We start from the raw sequence: 22,552 nt of genomic DNA, 5'->3' as shown, positions 1-22,552 counted from the left end.
CCATGATGCGAGATTATCTGTATGGGCTTCAAATCAAGGCTGAGGTTCTGGCCAAAATCAAGAGGCCTTTTCCCTTCGAGATACTCCAAAGCAAACTGCAAACAAAGGGACACTAGAGTTTCTTTCTATGCAATTACGCCGCTCTCGACATCTGTCTGTTTGTTAAAACTGTCTGATAAATACAAAAAAAACTGTCTGATAAATACAAGCCTCTGGTGGAAGTCAAGGCTAGGTGTAGGGGTTACTTTGTTCCACCTACAAGATACGATGAGGACGGAGGTTAAGTATTTTAAGGGAAAAAGTGTGCATGCATCAGCAATGAATAATGAAGAATGATGTACATTTTCTTACTTGCTTAAGTTGCTTCTTCACCAAGGACAAATGTAAAACCAACTAGGCGTATACCATCAATGTATGTATGGGACATAGTAACATTTTTATAATTTATTTTATTTTATAATGAATCCAGAAAATATACTATCAGCCAGACATTTTCTATCAGTAGCACAGATTCAGCAAAAGGGGGGCCTGTCTATAACTTCACAGCCATGCCATGGCTCCCTCTTCAATTACCACAATGTTTCCTGACTTATCCCTGATTGGGGCCCTCTCCTTCGCATAGAAAGAAGAACAAACAGTGGTGTGTTGTTGTACAGTGTATCTTTAAACAATGTTTAACATTATAATCACTTCTTAGGCCTGAAAAATAAATATCATTGCACTAACCGAAAGTGCATTCTGAAATATCCTTTTGGGAATATTTTGGGGAATTGTGATTAAATATTGTTGAAACACAAACCGTGTGTGGAGATTCGGTCTGTTCCGTCTACACTTAATAGGACACTATCTGCTACATACAACAAGTTCTTCATTTGTTTCTACAAACCTCCTGTGAGGTGGCTGTGTTTGATGTGTGCTTTTATAAACGTTTTATGTCTGTTGTTTATTTCTCAGACAGAATGCTGTGTTTCATGTGTGTGTTTTGCGTGTTTAAGTGTGTATGAGTTTTGGAGGAGAGGGGGGGTGTCTAGACAGCCATGGATCTGCTCTGTCAGTGTCTGCATTATAGTCCTGTTCCCTCTCAGACAGAGGTGTAGAGTTTAGTCATAAGCCCAGGTATGTGAAGGATTCCTGGGATGAGGAGGTCACGGGGTGAGAGACATCTCTCAGCAGCTCCTTTATTAACTGCATGTGTGCACGCACACACGCACACACGCGCATACACGCACACGGTAAAAACACACCAAGAGAAATACTCGAAAAACAAAAAGGATATGCATATACTGCATGAACCCACTTAACAGTGTATACTGCATGCGGGCCGGGAAAGAAAGCCTCACACACAATGTGTATAATGTGTTGGCCCAGTGTGGGTCATTGTTGTGACTCAAGCGGCACCATGTCTAATGAGAGCTGCTGTTTTCTACGATAGACCCAGACACAGGCGGCGGAGGAGAGTGAAACCAGCCACCAGCCCAAGAGGCTTTTCCCGGAACCTGCATGCATGGGTTGTGTGGATGCAAGACGGAATGATTAAAAAACTAAGAAAGACAGATTGGGGAAGATAAAAGGGGCCCGAAGTAAAGACCATTTGAGGCCTTCTTCAGCTACCTCTCCGTATCTCTCCTCTATATTTCCCTTCAGTAGGCCCCGCAAGTAGGCCTAACAACAAAGTGTAAGCACAATATCTAAATAAAGATCATGATGGACTGAATGAAAGCCATCCCCACACATTGTCTCATCTATGTTCTCTGCACCTTGATTGACCTGAGGCAACATATAGTGTTCCGATTGTCATTCGCTACCTCCAAATTAAACAGTGTGTGTGTGTGTGTAGCTGTGTGTGTGTGTGTGTGTGTGTGTGTGTGTGTGTGTGTGTGTGTGTGTGTGTGTGTGTCTTACCAGTTGGGTTGAATTGCATGCAGGATATGGGTTTGTCATGAGCTGGGAAGTGAGCCACTGCCCCCTCTCCGTCCGAGTCCTCACTCACCAAGACCTGGAGTAAACATGTGCACACATGCGCGCACACACACACACAGAGACACGTGCACACTTAAAAATGTTCCTCCACAATGGCAAGGCCTCATTTATAAAAAAAGGCTGAGAGGGATATTTCTTGTGAGCCATTGCCCTTTTTTGGAAAAAAATATGTGGATTATTTGACTAAAACCCTTTTATGGCAATCAAATCGATTAAAGCTTTTACATGCAGTCATGTCATGCATAACAGGCAGGCCAGCACATATAATGGTCAGATTTTCTCTTTTGAGCTGCAGGAAAAAACTAAAGCTATGTTTGATATGTTTGGGTAAAAATGTGCTTTTTGTGGGCTCCAATCTGTTGCAACACCTACTGGTGCAAACCAGTTACAATGAGCTTTCTTGTGACAAGAAAAATAACTTTGTATACATGTGCAAAAACAATCGAGACGAAAATTGCTAATTCGCTCCAAAATATTATAAACTGTTACAAATTCCCAAATTGGCCGTTTACAAGATTTTATTATGCAACACAAACCAAACAATAAGAGTGCAGTTGACCACTTCTTGAATTGGTCAAAGTAATTTGTGATGATTCAATGTTGCAATGTCATGGATATTACATATTTGAAAGTTTAAAGGCAGTTGGTTTGAAGTCGCACAGCAGCTCTCTGAACGTTAAAGGAACAGGTCGGACCAGGGCTGTGCCAGGGCCAGCGGGTAGCAGTAGATTAGGTCTTTAGTCCTGTATAGATATTAGCAATAAGGCAAGACATAAGGCCTTTTGCTGTTCATCCAAGTATGTGTTTATATATGTGTATGTGTGCGTGCGTGTGTGTGTGTATGCGTGTACACACATACACGCAATGACACATTTTGCCCTCAGGAGCCAGAAGCCAATCCAAACACAATACACAGAAAGGTCTCAATCGCAGCCCGGGAGCCACAGGATAGGTAGGGAGGAAAAAAAAATCAAGGTAAAAACAGAAAGAAGCAGGCTGGTGACAAGAAGCAGATCCCTTTTATTACTTTGCCGGCAGACAATGTTGTTCTGTGAGCATATCATAGTGGAGCCTTTTGAAATGAGACTGAGTGTCCCCTGGGGAGCAGCGTATTACTCATAAGAGCAGCGAGGTCTGCGTGTGTACGTTGAAATGTGTGCCAGCATTTAGCGTTCTGTGCCAAGGCCTTGCAAATACTGTAAAGAATACAAATGAAATGTAATTCATCTCCAGGCAAATTAGGTCAGCCTTATCGGCAGCTTTGTAAAACCAAGTTGTTCCGTGTCTCCCGTGCACCTTTTTGGAACAAGCCTCTTTCACTTTCTATTACTTCCCCTCCCACCATCTTCCGCCTCTCCCTCTCTGTTTCTCATTCTCTGTCTTTTCCTGCGTGTCTCCTCTTCCTGATGCCTGGTGCCCTCCTCCTCCTCCTCCTCCTCCTCCTCCTCCTCCTCCTCCCGCTGCTCCCCGGCCGGGCTGTCGGTGTTTACGGCGGCCAGGCTAGGGTTACAGTGTGCTGACTGCTGACAGAGTGCAGGCCTGCTTCTGGAGGCTTTAGGCCAGGCTTACAGGAGCCCCTCAGGATGACAGAGCTGCCACAGGGCCCGCTCTGTGTGCACACTTGTGTGTGCGTGCCGTGTTTGTGTGTGTGTGAGCTTGTGTGTGTGGGTGAGTTTGGGTGCGTGAGAGTTTGCATGCGTGTGTGCATGAGAGTGTGTGTGCAATGGCATGCACACGGATGTTTGTATGAGTGTGTGTGCTTGCGTTTGTGTGCGTGTGAGAGTGAGTGTGTGCGTGAGAGTGTGTGTGTGTGTGTGTGTGTGTGTGTGTGTGTGTGTGTGTGCGAGACGTGTCAGAAAGATGGAGAGAGGACGGATGGGGGTTTGGGCTGTAGCGGTGACTACTTCATCCGCTTGTTGTGGAATCCATGCCAGCATGTCTCCTTGAAAAGGGAACAGTACTTTGAGGTAATGGAGACAAATTAGGATTGTTTCTTTTGTCATGTGGTAATGCAGGAGGCATTTGGTGGACTATGCACTTGTGTTGAAAGTTATGGTGCATGGTGAAGACAACAACTTGCATACCTTTAGACTTAAAAAATGAACAATGGGAAGAAAACACGCTGCATGACAACACACACACACACACACACACACACACACACACACACACACACACACACACACACACACACACACACACACACACACACACACACACACACACACACACACACACACACACCTCCTCTGCAGGGTGTCACACTTTGATGTTGAACTAAATTTACGAGCTCTCTGTAAGCTTGTAACCAGCCATTTTAATCCATGTCTTTCTCACGAGGGGCTAGTAAAAGAGGACAGGACTGTCGTTACAACCATGGCAGTAAAAACATCTAAACCATTAGGCTAGTCGTGTAACCTGTGTGTATGACCGAAAATAAAACTTAAAAAATAAAATAAAAAAGGGTTTGTAGTTGAACCTTTTGGTGTTAGGTGTGACTGTCTGTTTCGAGGTCCTTGTTGGAGGAGCTGCAAGCATTTACAGGGCTAGCCAGTAAAGCTAGCACTCCATAAAACAGGCTACACCACCTGGTTACACTTTCTGGTGAGCCACCATGCACGGCCCAGGAGAAGAAAAAACAAGCACCTCATTCGGCCTTCTCTACAATCTAAAAGCAATTGCAAAAGAAGATGACCATAGGGAAAGCTAGGGCTTAACCACGAAGACATTATCACATCATTTTGATCTATCGCTCCTGAAGCCAACTGGTTTCCACAAGGCTGAAAGAGCATCACATATAGCTATTACAAAGAACTCCAGTTTCCTATTAAAGTTGTATTACAATTATTATTGTTATTACAGTTTATAAGGCTTACAACATTGCCTTTTAGCCTATAGCACCTTTAAAGTATTGGCAGAATCAAAAAAATAATTCTTCAGGGCAATTGGAGATAAAGTGCAATGAATTCTTCATATGAATCACCCACAGGCTGTTGTGTGCCTGATCGTATTGGTGGCCCCGCCCACTCCCAACCATGGATGGTCAGGCTTATTGAAATATAGGTTGAAGACAATAAGTTATGTTCTAATCTAAACCAGTTATCTGAAGGTCTCTAAATAGTGGTCTTTGTTTTCCTCCACGGCAAGGAATATGTATTTCTTCAGAACAGGGGTTCCTAAATGTTTTCATCTCGGGACTCAGAAGACAATTCGAGTGTTTCTGGGACCCGGTTGCAGAAATGAAAGGACCACCAGTTCTAATGGTTTCAGAGCGTTCTGTGCATCGTCAGGCCATGATCTCCCCCATCCCAAACCAACTCCAACTGTGGGTTCCCCGACCTACAGTTGGAGAAATGCTGTTCTAGACAGTGTTGCCCTTGGCCATTTCAATGTGTATATCGGCCACAAGACATCCGGATATATGGAGTGAAGTAGCCCTGGTGTAGTTGGAGTGGCCCCAGCATAGGTGGAGTGGTCTTGGTAGAGGTGGAGTGGTCTTGGTAGAGGTGGAGTGGTCTTGGTAGAGGTGGAGTGGTCTTGGTAGAGGTGGAGTGGTCTTGTGGAGATGGAGGTGGAGTGGAATCCCTTGGGTATAGGGGTATCCATGTGGTATAGGGGTATCGGGGTATCTATGTGGTATAGGGGTATCGGGGTATCCCTTTGGTATAGGGGTATCCCCGTGGTATAGGGGTATCCCTTTGGTATAGGGGTATCCCTGTGGCATAGGGGTATCCCCGTGGTATAGGGGTATCCCTTTGGTATAGGGGTATCCCTGTGGCATAGGGGTATCCCCGTGGTATAGGGGTATCCCTTTGGTATAGGGGTATCCCTGTGGTATAGGGGTATTCCCGTGGTATAGGGGTATCCCTTTGGTATAGGGGCATCCCTGTGGTATAGGGGTATCCCCGTGGTATAGGGGTATCCCTTTGGTATAGGGGTATCCCTGTGGTATAGGGGAATCCCTGTGGTATAGGGGTATCAGGGTATCCCTTTGGTATAGGGGTATCCCTTTGGTATAGGGGTATCCCTGTGGTATAAGGGTATCCCCGGGGTATAGGTGATGTGGCTGCTGTATAGCTAAATTGGTGTTGGTATAGATGAGGTTGCCATGGAACAGGTGCAGCTCTGAATGAGCCTGTGAACTCCCCCTGTTCTCTCTTCTCTCCCGTGTTGGATGCAACCAATCTATCATTTTTATGAAGTCAAATTTCACAATCATAATTAAACGTTTAACAATAAATATGAATGATTCAGAGAAGCACATATAAAGTTTAACCGAGGAGGACTTGCGTGCCAAAATGTCATGTTGCACTGGTATGAATTGACTTTTATGTTACTGAACAATACAAGGTAACATGAAGGGACAGGGGGAGCCACTGACCTGGCCTTCGCCCACGTTCAGCGTGTCGATGATGGTGACCACCCCAGGGTTGTTGGGACTGCGGCGACCGCTGCTGTGTGGGACGCCCTCTTCGTCCGGGATGCCGGCGGGGACGGTGCCGGCCAGCTGGGTCACCACCTTGCCCACCATGGTCAGGCCCGTCTTTAGAGTCTGAGATAAGCAGCGGTGAGCGGTGAGAAGAGCGTTTGGCATGTGTTGTTATTATATGCTGGTCCACTTGTTTGGTTGTTTTGAGCCCTGCTATGGGGAGAGTTCGGGGATATGCTCGGTAAATGTGTTAACAGCTGGTAAGAGATTTTTCCACGTTATATTGGGGAATGAAAATCAATTCATAAATCAGCCTCATCCAATAATTCCTTTGATGATGGGGAATAGCATTGAAATATTAACCACGTAAAAAACATGTGGTTAAACAAGTTGTGATACAAATGGCAAAATTTGCATCACATTTGCACATTTTATGGCATGTTTAAAATGAATAAATACAATTATCAAATGAGTTTAACAGACCAATATTCCATTAATATAACAATCTATACTGTGTCATGCATGTATACAATAATGTCTTACTGTATAAACTGCCTTGCTCAATATAATTAAAGGAACTAACATCGACCGTTTGGTTGGGACAATTTTTTTTGTCTCTACGTTTCTTTCTCTCACTGTGTGTGTGGTGTGTGTGTGTGTGTGTGTGTGTGTGTGTGTGTGTGTGTGTGTGTGTGTGTGTGTGTGTGTGTGTGTGTGTGTGTGTGTGTGTGTGTATCCTCTGTGTCCTCTTAAGGCCCAGCCAGGGTGTCTGGCTCAAACACACCTCTGTGGCTCAACTGGGCGAAATGGATAGTGCTGCTTAAGTAGAGTCTATCTCACCTTCTACACTGTCTTTGCCTAATGGAGTTCTGTGTGTCCTTATGTGTGAGAGTTGGCTGGCTGTGTGTGTGTGTGTGTGTGTGTGTGTGTGTGTGTGTGTGTGTGTGTGTGGTGTGTGTGTGTGTGTGTGTGTGTGTGTGTGTGTGTGTGTGTGTGTTGTGTGTGTGTGTGTGTGTGTGTCAGAGGCAAAGGGCCCCCTGAGAGTGTAATCAGGCATTCAGGCTCGGCGGTCCTGTCAATACAGTGTGGCGCCTGGCGTTTGTTGGGTCTATGGATCACCCACTGTCTCTCTTTGCCACTTGTCCATGCACACTAACAGTGTCTGCTTCCTCCGTGTGTGTGTGTGAGTGTAAATTGCTAGATCCACCATCAATTATTAAGCAAGGCGTTTGCCTCCTAATTGATCAACACTAATGTGTTTTCTAATCACTGCAGTTGTGGAGTCCTTAGTGCTAGCTCAAACATGGCCTATTGATCTGCTCGGGGAGGAGGGGTCGAGCTCAAAGGAGGTTAAGTCTGATGACTAACAAACTTTCTCTCTTGCATTCACAAGCACCCACATGAACAAACATGCACGCACGTACATACACACTTGATTTGATTATGTAGACATGCTCAATGTCCCTACAATTCTTATTGATCAAGGCTGTAACGGATATATGTGGTGCATGCAGTTCAAGCATAATAAACACATTCAGTGTGCAATTCAAGAAAAGGCTCACGACATAATTGTTTTCTCAGATAATTGTTTTTTCACCCACCCCCTATCTGACCAACACAGACACACACACACACACACAGACACCCATCCCCCCACCCACCCTCTCCCCGATGTCTCTTGACATCAGCACTAAAAGCCGGCGTGTCGCGCCACAGGCCAGAGGGAGATACCTTGTCATCCATATTGAGATATATGGTACTAAATGAGGAGTGGTCGAACTGCAGACTGACTGTCTGCAGATCAGTGCCCCCCCTCTGTTGTCCACCCCTCTCTACAAAGCACTGGTGTATACCAGCTCTTACAGCGCTAGCTGTTAGTGCTCATTAAGCAAAGGAGAAGGGGATAAGCAAAGTCTTTGTAAACCAATTAGGCCTTCCCCCCCCCTTTGGGACCGAATGAAGGCCAGAGCCAACGAGAACCCTATGAGCAACGTGACTGGCTAGCATGGACCCTAGCAAGGAGCTACAGAGAGTGGCAGGAATACAGTTTGACGTGCTATCCAAGCGGACCGCTAGCCTGCAGCGAGGTAGCTTAGCGTCATTCCCCTGCAGAGAGCCATGTAATAAAGGGCCTTTTGGAGCGAGTTGGCATTGTGGTGGGAAGCGAGAGACAGCCGGGTGTGATGAAGTGTCTCATAAAGCATGTCCCAGTCACCTGGAGAGCCAGAGTGGATCCAATGTCATCACATTTGCAGATGTAGCTAGGCGGAGTTGGAATGAGCTTTATGATGTACTGCGGTATCTATGGCTACTGAGGAGTCCAAAAGAAGGGCAATAGACTGTGTTTGTGTGTGTGTATTTGTATGTGTACGTGCATGCGTGCGTGTGCGGTTTTATTGAAACTTACTTTGGCAGCGTTAATAACGGTGGCTGTGTAGGACTGGGCATTGTCACCGCAAGCACCGCCACGAGACTGATGACAACGGATCAACTGGAACAAAAAGAAAAGCAGCCAAACAAATGGAAATTGAGTGAACATGTAGTAGAGCATTTCAGAGCAACCATCTTTTATTGAAACACATTGGCTGTGAAGAATGGGTTCAAAAGGACGTTAGGAAACCAGAAGGACCGAAGCTGGTATGCCTCCTTTTTATTTAATGTACAGTGTCAGTTAAACGCTGGTTCAGTCACGATATGACAATTCTTTCAAATCACAGATATCTATCTATCTGCCAATCGAGTCAGAAAACAAACAGAAACATTAGAGTGGGAGTAAAGAGCTGTTCACCAGCCGTTATTAAACTGTGGCTAGCAACACTAAATGGTTCACGACCCAGTTGGTATTAATGAGCTATGCACATAACCCCTGCTTTGTAGTATTATGGCTCTTTCATCATCAATTGTATGTAACATTTTAATTTGAACCTGGTGACTTGTGACCTGGTAATTAAAGTGGTAATCTCGAAGATCACCAAAAAGGTTAAATCGATTGCCGAATCAGGTGACACAGTGTCGATTGCGCCTGTTGCCCACTGATTTGTGTGTAGCTGAATATTTTTGTTTCCACCAGAGTCGCTTAAGACAACGAAAAGCATTGTAAGTAATAGCCTATGCCACTGTTAAACTGTCAAATGTTGTACCTGCAAATAGTGCCGTGTGTGTGTGCATGCGCTACCTTATTCTCAGCATAGGCTAGCCAGCGACTTCCCAAAGCAATAGGATTAAGATTTGGACCCGGGCAGGGAAAGCAGCCTGAAAAGCATGAATTATAGTGATCAGAAGCATCAATCAATCCTAAAAAAAGAAAAACCTTACCAAGCAAAATTTGATAACAAGATAAATTATTAAACAAAATATTTTTACTCCTTTGTAATGATAATTCCTACCCTGTGCTGTAATGGGAACAGACTGTTCCCTAGAGAGTTTCATCTCCCTTATACCATTAAAGTGTTTCTAAGGATTCCTGATGGAAAAGATGGGAATGGGAATATAATGAGGTGTGTGTGTGTGTGTGTGTGTGTGTGTGTGTGTGTGTGTGTGTGTGTGTGTGTGTGTGTGTGTGTGTGTGTGTGTGTGTGTGTGTGTGTGTGTGTGTGTGTGTGTGTGTGTGTGTGTGTGTGTTTATGACATGATGGAGACTGTGGCACTCAATAAAGTGAAGTTGGATCCTTGGCATGATTGATTAGCTTACACACCAATCCCAAAGGGGTCACACACAGACAGACAGACACACAGACACACACACAGATAGATAGATAGACAGACAGTCGCACACACCAGACACCCCAAAGCAAACTTTTTTTTTCCAAGCAAAAATCATTTGACAGAAGAAGAAATATCTTATTGCAGTGACTAATAACATACAGACCAAGTTTCAGCGGGTGTTTGTCATATGAGGACCTCACGAAGGATTGAAGCAAAATATGTAAACATGTGCTTGAGTGTTTAGACACGGACACATGACTGATCTGCTCATGAATTGCAATAAATGCACTGAAGCCAAAGACTGAAGCCTCCCTTGCCAGGGTTACATGTAAAGAACACAGATCTATGTACGTAACTGCACCCAGGAAACCGCACCACACAATGTGTGATACATGTGCACCACCAAACCACACACACACACACACACACACACACACACACACACTCACTCACTCACCCACACACACACACACACACACACACACTCACACAGTTACACACAGACGTACAAAAACACGGACAGTGAGTGCATGGAGGGGCTGGGAACGAGGGAATGCCTGACAATAACGTAGTTCTCGGGGAGCAGATGAGACGGAGACAGTCATTTAGTGTGCAGCGCTGGGTGGAGGGCTGAGGGGCTGGGGGCCCTGCAAGGCTAGGATGGGGATTGAGGTAAGCCACAAGGCCTGCCGCTAACTCCAGAGAAGCCCTTTGTGCCTCTTCAAGGCCAAAGGGAACACCAGGCCGTGAGATAACATGTGTAGAACACATTCAGGGTTCAAGCCCTGAAAGTGGCAAAGGCAGAAGCGAGACGATGGAGGTTTTTTCATTGAATGGTCAGGTGAGTCCGGCAGGGCCAAATGAGAACGAGAGCCAAGTAAGGAAAAGACAGAGCTGGGAAGAACACTATAAGCGATGGGTCCGGTTTTAAGAGTCTATTGCATAGATGAGAATTTAGGGTTGACCTGGTGACCTGGAAATTTGCACCATGTTGAGGGATTAATTGTTGAACTTCAAACAATGGCTTCATAATTGGTTTGATCCTCATGCTTCTATCTCACTCTATAAACCTTAAAAACACAAGATAAAATAATAAATATAAGATAAATAAATAAAGGTATCAATGTGATCAATTATTCTTGACAAAGCTCAAATAAATCATTGCGATTAATAATATTTACCATGGGAGGAATTTCTCAATGGTATGGTTAAACCCTTTAAAATAATAATGTGACAGATTGACAACTGGACATTAAAAATACAGTTTTCTTGATTATCTATGACAATAATTCTACATTATTTCTGAGATTTTTGATGGTTGGATTTAAATCATGCATTAAAGAAGCATAAAAAAAATGCTCAACGTCTTTTTCAATAATTAAATGTAAACTTCAACTTCTACGCCAAAAAAAAAAGTGCCACCAGGAAAGAGAGCAAAGCCAATGGGATGAGCCCTCTGGTGTAAAGGAGAATATACATATGGGTGAAGCCAAAGTGCTCATAAGACACATGTCCACTGTGGTGTCCCCAGAGAGCAGGCCTGCCGTACAATAGGGATTGCGGCTTGTCCAGATCCGGCAGCATACATTACAGAGCCCCTTTTGTTTACTCCCCTTACCGCCCGAAAAGACCAAACAACTCCATGAGTAGGAGGCCTTGGCCTTCAGCAACGATTAATAACTATTGAGCATGTTTGGTTTCCTGTGGCCCAGACACTGATATGGAGGACAGGCAGACAAACAGGAGACACATTAAAGCTACCAAGTAATGGTAGTTTACTTCAGCCAATGACTTAAGTGGACAGCAATGGCAATGCGATAAGTCTGGTCTTTTTTTATTAGTTTTTTTCCCACAACCTTGCTACAGGCTCGTGACCACTACATCACATTTGGGACACACACACACGCACACACACACACGTGGGTTACTGTGTATGCATGTATGTATGTATGTATGTATGTATGTATGTATGTATGTATGTATGCATGTATGCATGTATGCATGTATGCATGTATGTACAGTATGTATGTATCTATGTATGTATGTATGTATGCATGTACAGTATGCATGCATGTATGTATGTATATATGTGTGCATGCGTATGTGTTTATGTGTGTTTATGTTCTAACTTGTGCTACAGTAGCAAGAATAAAAGCATAATATGCAGCTTTGTAAAAAGCTGCATAAATGTATCCCAGACAGAGCAGGCCTGGTGGTTTGTTGAATTAACCCAATTTCTATTCCGGTTGTTTGGTTGAGCTTGAAATGAATAAATAATTTGGTCGATTAGTAAGAAAATGCATTATATTCGGTTCTTACTTGTGACAAAGAACCTCTTTGTGAATGTGCAGCTGTCAAAAGCTGCAATCTTCTCTTGTAGGCTTACCACAAGAATCCTGTAGGAACCAAAAAGATATGCATATATTTAGACTTGTGACAAAAACAATTATTGAAGCATTGCAATAAATTGTTCTTTACTTAGTATTGGTTCCATTTTTGTTTTCCTTGTCAATCAAAATGAAAAGAAGTGATTAAGTGAACAACGAGAAACATACTGTTTGTTGCAGTGCAAGTCATAGATGGGTGTCTTGAACTGAATAGATTTCACCATCTCCCCGCTCCGTAGAGAATAAAGGTCCGCACAACAGTATGGGGGGCTTGTCCTGAAAAGAGAGAATGTGTTAACACTCCCTAACGGTAACAGGTTATGCATAGTGGCTATTATGGTGAAGTTATGGGTGTGGGTGTGTGTGTGTGTGTGTGTGTGTGGACGATAACACTGACACTTTGGTAGGATTTGACCCCTGGAATAGTGCAAAACACACACACACACACACACACACACACACACACACACACACACACACACACACACACACACACAGGTAATCAACATAGACAAAGAGCCTTTCATTACTGTGCAAGGACAGAGCATGAAACCTCTGGCGAGTGAATCACACATTCAACAGACTATTCAACAGACTTGCTACGGCCTACTCTAAATCGGCCTCTTCACAGTTTAACGGTGCACTCGTCCCTTGGAGAATTCCCTTCGTATTTGTTTCTGGCCCGACCTCCAATCACAGGGTCTACAGAGTGTAGGACAAAACGGGAAATGCTTTGTCATGTAACCCACACACACACACGCATATACTGAGGGCCTTTCCATCAACACAAGGGTGAAGTGGCTTACGTGAGGCGGGTGTGTGTTTAGGGGTGAGGGGTAAAAAGAGGGGGGTATTACAACAATGGTTAATCCTCCCAATGCCCCTCCCTCTTTTTTTCTTATTTTCTTGTTCTTCAATCACTGGGGCAAAGTTTACAATGTTTCATTGTTTAATTTGACAGCTGAAATACTGTGCAGTCTCATCTTATCTTCTGGTTTATGGATGCAGCTATATCTCATCAACCCTAGCACTTTTTTATTTTAAAAAGGCATTCAGCAGATGTCCCTTTCATACGAAATCGTAAGTACGGAGCATCATGTTGGCAACATTTAGTAATGAAAGAACACCGTGGGACAGGTCAATTTAAAATACATTAAATTGACCTGGTCAAGGTCTTATAGTGAAGAGTCAGTAGTGGAATGAATGACTTGATCAATGAGGAAATCCCCTCCCTGCAGACGGCCGCCTGAGCCAGACACCATTACAGGCTAATGAGGTTAAGCTAAGGCGAGTTGCTTTGGCCAAGTCACTGGGATCTGAACATTATTCAAATCACAGGCTCATAATCAACCGTTCATCACAAGACATAGTTGACCTCAGTCATGTCCAATATCCCGGTGGAAGCAGAAGTCGGGTCCTGCGGATGGAGACGCGCGCCAACGTCCAATCTGCCTGCCCCAATCAGTGCAGGCATTCATTCGTTATGCAAAAGGGCGAACCTTGATCTCAATCGAGATCACACAAGCATATGCAGTAGGTGAACTAAAGGAGGTGAGCCAAAATAACAAAAAAGTTTTTATTTCTCATTATTTGTTACAACATATCCCAACAGCATTATGCAGCAGCCCAGGGAAAGCCGTCAATGAATATTAACCGATAAAAATGGCAGCGGGTGCTTCGTCCTTTGCCACTATATATCCTTATTCAAGGCCAAATACAAGAAAACTTTTTAAATCCATGACTTGGTTACTATAACAATAAATTAGACTTGTATAGCGCTTTTCTAAAACTTTGAAGCTTCAGAATAGCAAATGTCCAACAACATCACTGCTGTTAATCAAGGTTATTCTTTAGGAATTAGCTTGGAATTAGCTTCCCTTACTAGCCAACAGTAAGGGAGAAAATAAGAAAAGTGTGAAGAGTGTGTTGATGAGTGCATGTAATCAACAGTGTGATTGTGAGCCCAGGCAGCCACCGCAGACACCAAGCTGGCTCCACGTGTCTGGGAAGAAGCCTCGCACAATCACTACGCACCATTCCAGTTCACGCATTACTGACACAAGTGTGGCGACATCAAAGAGCCCACGTTTATAAGTCACATGCGGTAAAGCAAGTCGCAAGAGGAATACAACTGCTTTGGCAGCCCCACAGCAGAAGAAGGGGGCCAGGCTAAACTCCCAAACACAGAGGGAGCTTGCATGTGTTTGTATGTACACAGACAACAGAAGGGAGCGACAGGCGGCTGCAGGGGGACAACAATTGGACAGTTCTTGCTGCCACTGCGGCGCCACGGGAACCCTCAGATCTCTCAGCCCAGTCGGAGGAATAAAACATTGTCCCGGCCACGTCTGTGTATCTGTGCGTCTGCGTGTGTGACGCCACTCGCGTGTCAGTGCTAGTATATTCCTCGCTTTGGTCCTTGCATAGTGACTGGAGGAGATAAAAGAGGTGCCACATTAAGAAACCCTGGAACAGACCAGATTCAGTTTTCCATGGGGGGAGGCCAGCCTGGTGGTTCTCTTCTCAGTCAACGTTTTAGAAGACCTCACACAATGAGCACATGACACACATATGTAGCGCTGTTTCTTGGGGCACGGCTACCATTACCACTCCAAATACCAGAATTAAGATTGATATGAACATTTCACTTGACGATAACTCACTTTCAGGCGGCTGCGCCATTGATTCCAGCATTATCAGAGTCGGATCAATCCAATTCTATGCTTTATCCCGACGAATGGGCCCCGGGAATTGATTCGCACGACAATGATAACCCACTATTATAGAATGAGAATGGTAGAGGGTTCAATTGTTTTGCTTTCGCAGTATTTTAACAAATGACCCAGTTCTAATGGAGGCAATGCAGGGTCAGCTCTAATAAGATTTCCTGATGGTGGGGACGCGGAGGCATAGGTTGAAAGCAAGGGTAAATCACAATTACCATTATGGATCATGGCGGGATGTCAGTCGCTGCACATGCTAAGGTGACGCTGCGCGCCATTCCCCAGCTCTGTAACAGGCCTATTACGGTGGCCCTATTAGATCAATGTGTCAATTACTATTACTCAAACTGGCCCTTCATCCTGAGAGGATGCAAAAGGAGAGAGAGGAACACTGGGGGTTTGGCTCATTTACTTCCGCTAGTCGGACAAGAGGCAATAAAATTCCCAAATTACAGAAACGAAATGGGGTGGCTCTTAGAGACACAAAGCGACAGTGACCAAGGGAAAGTTTACATAATTTAACAAAATATTAGAAAACCAAACTAACTTCAAGATGCCGAGGTAAATATGAGCAAAACCAAATGGAACAAGCTCTGACTTACAGGAGAAGCCTTAATTGAATGACTCTGCTTATTTAAATTTCCCAACAGACCTTACTCCTAAATTAGAACGCTAATTACGAGGTTCAATGCTGTAAAGAACCAGCTTGCTAACCTGCTTAATCCATCACCCACTGGACACCATTTACAACGGTCATTAAGGCCTTTTATGGATGCCCCATCCTTAGTTACCATCCCATTAACATCACTTAAATATGGTTGATTCCATCTTGATGAAATTCTCAACATCTGTTATTTTAGTTTCTCCAAAGACACTTGCCTTGCATCCCAACACATGCCATGGGTCTTCTCCCCCGTTGGGTCATTTCCCCCGTCTGACTGCATTTAATTCTAATGCATTTTATTCATGAATAGGCATTGAATCAATCTAAACGGCACATGATTGAGGTCAGATAAGCTGTTCGTAGAAAATTGAAAAATAGCAAGAAAATTGATTAATTCGGAAGGAAGGAACACATTCACATTTTCAAATCGGCCAGCTTGATAACCTGCCAAATACCAGCCACAATGACGTGGTGTGGAAACTCAAAAAGCAAGGTTCAGCTTCACCCTTATCACAGATCCAGTAGTCCTACTGCGTTAGAGTAGAATCTGGGGGGAGCCGACATAGAGCCTGGGCATGAAAACAAAAACTGAAGGGCAACATTATGCCTTATTTCTTATTTCATTAAGAAGAGAAACTGATTCACGCAAGTAGATGGAGTTTTCAGATGCCTTGTTCACCCAGATTTTGGAATTTTTGGAAATGAAGAGATCCTGATACTGGGGATAATATACGTTTTTAATGCAATTTGGGTTGCAACTTTAAACGTTGTACAATATTTTAAAACAATCACATTATCAAGCCTTCAGTTAATGAACGTGAACGACAAAATGTAAAGACCATGTCCACTAACTAATAGGCTTGCATTATTGCAACACTCAACACTTTCCAAAGTCCTTTTCTGATATAATAATGACTAGGTAAGAAGAAATAAAAACGTTCACATAACAGGTTACTGTTTGTGTAGCAAGTAAAGATGTAAAACCATCAACCTTTCCACTATATTAAAAACGCAAACAAGGGAAGCCACCACAAATGAGGTCATTGTAGCTGATGTGGAGTGCTAGAAAAGTATGTCACATTATAACTCAACATATGCATCAATACGCGAGGGTGGTAACATTTTCATTAAGTTCTTTTAAGTGTAATGGAAGCAGAAAACAACCACCACAGATCGACCTCGCCCTATATTGTCACCTCATCCACTCTGGCCCAGCAGCACGCCATGTACAACAAGCCCGCGCCACATCAGAGGACGCCGGGGGCCTGGAGGGGGTCAGAGTCATTCTGGCATGCCGTGGGCATTAGCAGCAAAGTAATAAGGGTAAAAAGTTCAACCACAGCTCCATGTCTACAGGGCAGCCTGCAGAAAATGTTCCTTTCCTATTTGGGTGCCCTACCTTTCATATTGAAAACACATTTCCTTGTGCGCCATGTATGCACACATAAGCTCATTTTCTTGGCGTTTATGCATTAAGAACTTCTAACTCCACCTACCTAGGTAATAATATAGTGGCGATGGATATTGTTGAACACTTTTCTTATTCTGCCCTTTGTTAAGTGAAATATGTCCAGTTGTTTTATAGACCTGCCATTAATTGGCTTGATTGGGAACAGCCTCGCTGGTAAGTCGTCACTTTGGATAAGAACTCTTACTAAATGACCAAATGTAAATGGTCATACAGATAACATATAAAAGGACAAAAGACAAATAAAGTTCATACACCTTCCCCAATAACAAAAGCACAACAGAGAACCCACTCCTGCGTGATTTATGCTTAGGCAGTGCATTAATCCAATGCTCGCTTAGTTCCTTTGACAGCAGTGAAGTGTATATTAATATTCATTACCTAAAGTATAGCTTGCAATAGATCGAATTTTCTGTTCAAGTTAAGTGGAAGCACTTAACACAAGAAACAGCTGTTCATGGGAGATATAACTGGTAAGCTTTCAAACTAGCAAGTTACAATACCATATCTAAACAAAGCTCAGTGAAAATAATAATCATAGTGATAATAATAATAAAATGTAATATCCAATAGACAACACAAGCCTTGAAGTTGATAGACGATTAACGGTAGTCCATGCTGCAGGAAGATTTTGTATCAGCTAGAGATCAATTCAGCTACAGATTCAAAGGACATGCAAGGAGTTTGCCAAAAAAGCCATCGACCTCGATTTTTTTTCTAGATTTCCAATCTCCATTTTGAGAAACTTAAAAAATGTGGTTCTCACATTTGTTAGAAAAAGGTAATGTAACTATGCAGTAAATATATTTTAGTCCAATGAAGTTGTGAATTGCGTAAATAATTTTATAGAAACGACTTAAAGTTAGTTAAAGATGTACAGAACTACTATGATAGGCCGATAAAGAATTATAACGATGGACAACATACATCTTCATACGTCAACGTTGTCTAGAACGTCACCAAGTTGATAACCCACTTATCATTACCATGGAAAAGTGCTTTGTGACTGTTCAAAAGGCAGATGTGAAGGGTGCTGCTCTTCCTATCCTGAGAGAGCATGAGTTATACGGGTCCGTTCCGTCTGCATCAAAGGGCCAGCGGCGAGATCTAAAGGGGCATACGAGACCTGTGGACTCTCTTAGGGACCGAGGAGGACAAGGAATCTTGGACTCGGACAGCTGCATGTTCAATAGCAGAAGCATTTTTGCCATCACGCATGTTGATGAATGGCCAAATGTCCCTTACTTCTTCCTCCCTCTCTATGTCGCACTGCTGTGCATCATGTCTTTGATGTTTGAGATTTTTAGAGACCTACTCCTACTTTATTGATTTGCCTTACTTTATTCCTAAATAAATTGTATCTCGCCAGAAAAATGTGTTCACAGAAAACAGAAAATGGAAATGTGTTCTCAGAAAATGAAAACGAAATTGCCTTATGGTAATCATTGCATGCATTGAGACCAGAAGAATCGTTACAAATCACTGAGCTCCTAGAAATGTGTTTGTATCCCACTTGCAATAGTGCTGGGTCTAATCTGACAATATATTTCAGCAGAAAAAACAGACATGGCAGAATATAATTTATACGGCCGCAAAACAAAGACATGTATATCAAAATAAACATTTCTGTATCCATTTTTGAATACGTGTGTGTGCACGTGTCTTTGAGTGCGTGCAATGAGGCCAAAAAATAAGAAGTTGTGAGACTTCAGCTAGTACCGTTTGCTACTCTGGAGCATGACTAAAGGACATTGCCATGATTAACCGAAGCCCAATTTTGAAAAAAGAACATGACATTTTCGCCCACAAATTGAAGACAAGCCTACTTCAAAGAGCGGGAAGTCCAGTTCAAACTCTCGTGATGTTTGTAGTATAGTATTGTTGCCACTGCACTCATAATAATGTCCAACATGCCTCCACTTGGGGCACAATTCAGGAGAAATAAAGCCATATTTAAAACATTACATTCTTACCAAAACCTTGTTTGTCCTTACGTCTTTGAGAGCTGGATTGTGGTGGCGTTAAAGACGACAGATCATATTGTGACAAAGGGGAATGCCTAGGATTAAAAGCAGGACATCTGCAATCCCCTTAATCCAGCATCTCTCCATTCTCAATTTTCCATTGAATACATAGTAAAGGGTAGGATACGTCCGCTCTGTGAGTGCTAAAGTGTACAAGTACAATATATAATGCAACATTTATTAGCATCATCCTTTATATCTCACTTACTCTAAATAAATCTTTGATGCTTGCCGTCTCAATTGTCCTGAAAGTCGTTCTATTGTTAATGTAAATAATGTTGGGCAAGAATGGTTCCTTATTTTACCCATAAATGGTTAAAGTAACTGTAGCTTAGTAGCCGTTATTTTTTATTACACAATCCCTTTTAAAAATACATATAAAACATGCTGGCACGGCAGCAGTGATGGAATTGCCAAGGAACAGATAAGAGATCTCTGGTTGTGTAACCCTTAGAAGTGGGAGTAGCTCAAGGTTAAAGCAATGGCCATGACATCAGCTCAGGACATCCGTGCATGTTACAGCCGGAAGCCCAGGGTAACCAATCCAGTAGTAATCTCCATGGTGACAGAGAGCTGTATTTGTTAAAAGAAAACAAGATGGACCACATCCTCTCAGCATCTGGAGATGCTGTTTTGAGGGGAACTGGAAAGGGTGATGGTGGTGTGGTGGTGCTGCTAGTGGGTGTGCGTCTGGAAATGTCAGGGACTCCACTGACAGTTCCCTGCCTTGAATCCAATACAGCCAGAGAACAAAAGCGTGCTTCTTCAAGCGCTGAACTTTTACCCCGACGAGGGTGCGCTTCGAAAACTCCTACAAACAGTTCACCTCTCCCTTGCCCATATGATTCGCATTCCTTCAGAAAGGACGGACATAAATCCCAGAGTTGTAATACCTGTGGCCATAAATGAAAGAAAAATAATACCAGCGGTAGGCAATGTTAGGAAACATAAATCCATTCCAGATTAAAAGAAAAGCCATACCAGGGAAAACAATGGCATCAGCATTCTTTACTAATTCTGCCAACCCATTGGCACTTGTTTTGTGAGTGAGAGACAAACTTTGCTCCGATGAAGGGAAAATAACCAGATCTACACATTGTTTGGACTTAATGCATAATCCTTTCCATTGATAAAATTACTTTGAGTGTGCCTGGTTGGAAGTCCACAAGTACAGGGCTTCGGCACACATGATCCCCCCACCTCCCCCCCTTCTGGTTTTCCTTTAATTTGCAAATCTTGTAATCTAAGCCTGGAGCTGACTGAACCAGCTCCTAAACCAGCACTGCTGTGGCGGCCAAGACTCCAATCTGTTTTCCATTTAAGTGTCAGGACAGCATCCTTTTTGGTGGTTCACAAAAGCTGTTATTTCAAAATGATTATATGCTAAAAATTGTGTGAGGACCTTAGTAAGTTTATGAACACAGGCCCAGTGGAAAGAACTGTGCCGCACCCGGAAGCTTTTTTCCCCTTCGACTTTGAAAGAAGCATTATTTACCAAACACTTCTAAGGGCAGGCTGTGCCATTCAGCCAGAGGTCAGGGTTTCTGCTTTTCAACACGGCACATGTTTTTGGCATTAGTGCAGAGAGCCGCCTGGGTTTTTGGCCAAGCAATCGAAAAAAAAAACCCTGCCTTCCTCGGTGTCAGCGAGGACATGGACCGAGCAGAAGCAATGGCAGCAGCAGCGTTAGCAGTGTAAGAAACGGGGGCAATTGTCCATGGAGAACGTGTGGAAGGTGGTCTCTTCGCTGAAGCCCAGCACAAGACGGACTTCCTTATTTCATTTCCCCAGGAGGAAATATCAAGTTAAAAGTTGACTTGCTTTGGAAGAGGGACAGAAATACTGTAAGGGGGAGTGGAGAAAGAGTTGAGGGGAAAAAATAGTATGGAAATATAATAGGTTGCTGTGTGAGTGTGTTTTTTTTTTTTTTTTTAAGTTCCATTGGCCAACCACACCAAAAGCAAGACATGACATCTCCTGTCCGCACACACTTTGCTGTTCCCAGGGGGGGCCGCACATCTGTTTAATCTCTGTCACTCTAAGACGCCCTGTCTGAATAGAAATGAATGTTCAAGTACCCCACCACCGCCGCCCTTGGCCAAACAGAAACAAAATAATGTTTGCCACTCTGATTCTATAAATCAGAGTTATTGATCTAATGCTCCAGGCTAATGGCCAAGGTACCGCTGGGTGAATGCAAAGAGTTTGTGTTCAAGTGATGGGGTGCCTTTAAACCAGGCTTTCACTCAAAGAAGATTTCAGCCATTTCTGTTGATGGTGAAGGTGTAAGCAAAAACCCAAACCGCTTTAGAAAATACGTGCGTAAAGAAGATCAAGAGGACAGTATATTCTGAGATGCTTCATATCTCTCTAAACAATGGTTCACTCATAAGGCTACCTTAATAATTACCGTAGTATAACCATTTTTTTTTAACAATTACCCTTGATAATACAAGTTGTTAAATAAGTCACACATATGTTTACAATAATGTTGTTTTGGGAAGAAAACACAATGGATCTGTAGGGATTTGCAGCCATGAATTCAGTATATACAAAGACAATTATTTATGGTGCACTGTGCTGCTCTTTGTACTTACCCGGAGGAGCCTGTGCTCTTGCAAACGCCCAGCAGGGGCCTCTTGTCTGCAAAGCTGTCTGTCTTCAGATGGCCTGTGTGGGAAGAAGTGCAGGAAGACAAAGACGGATGAGAAGCACCCAACAAAGCAGAGCTTTCTATAAAAAGAGCATGTGAGATCTGGAGTGTTGTCTGGCCCCTTAACTTTTTACATCCAAGTGGCAGCCCCACTGCCACAACAGGATGTGTGTCGATATCATTGCAACTGCTGCCCTTTCATCAATTATCTACCAAGAAAATAGACCCACACCCCTGAATCATAAATAACCATTTTAGACATAAGATACATTTTTAAGAGGAGTACACCGAGCTATATATAGACAATTGTTGTCACATAGCACTTTTTGAAAAAAGTGTCTTGATAGATATTCAAATCCCACAAGCACTGCCGACCCAAGTGACATTCTTCTTCAGCGATTTGTGCGTGCCCCTCACTGTGGAGCAATGAAATAAGTGCCCTCAAGCGATTTGGAGTGATTCCACGTCATGGTATGACTTGATGACTTTATTGAGGGATTTGCCCCCTAAGGGCAAAGT

At 43.3% G+C, this 22,552-nt stretch overlaps 1 protein-coding gene across 4 annotated transcripts in view; it reads right to left on the bottom strand.

Moving 5' to 3' along the window:
* Nucleotides 1-22,552, bottom strand: part of bcas3 (BCAS3 microtubule associated cell migration factor) — a 212,175-nt gene that overhangs the window by 176,867 nt on the left and 12,756 nt on the right. For all 4 annotated transcript variants that reach the window (XM_030381777.1, XM_030381779.1, XM_030381780.1 and 1 more), the window contains exons 7-13: nt 21,978-22,050; nt 12,670-12,777; nt 12,434-12,510; nt 9,585-9,661; nt 8,817-8,900; nt 6,362-6,532; nt 1,903-1,996 (exon numbers count right to left, since the gene is read on the bottom strand). In XM_030381777.1, the coding sequence (XP_030237637.1) occupies nt 1,903-1,996; nt 6,362-6,532; nt 8,817-8,900; nt 9,585-9,661; nt 12,434-12,510; nt 12,670-12,777; nt 21,978-22,050 (684 nt within the window). The remainder of the gene's footprint in view (nt 1-1,902; nt 1,997-6,361; nt 6,533-8,816; nt 8,901-9,584; nt 9,662-12,433; nt 12,511-12,669; nt 12,778-21,977; nt 22,051-22,552) is intronic.

This window comes from Gadus morhua, chromosome 16, assembly GCF_902167405.1.
Source record: "Gadus morhua chromosome 16, gadMor3.0, whole genome shotgun sequence".
Taxonomy (NCBI): Eukaryota; Metazoa; Chordata; class Actinopteri; order Gadiformes; family Gadidae; genus Gadus; species Gadus morhua.
This window is presented reverse-complemented; position numbering and strand designations above follow the sequence as displayed.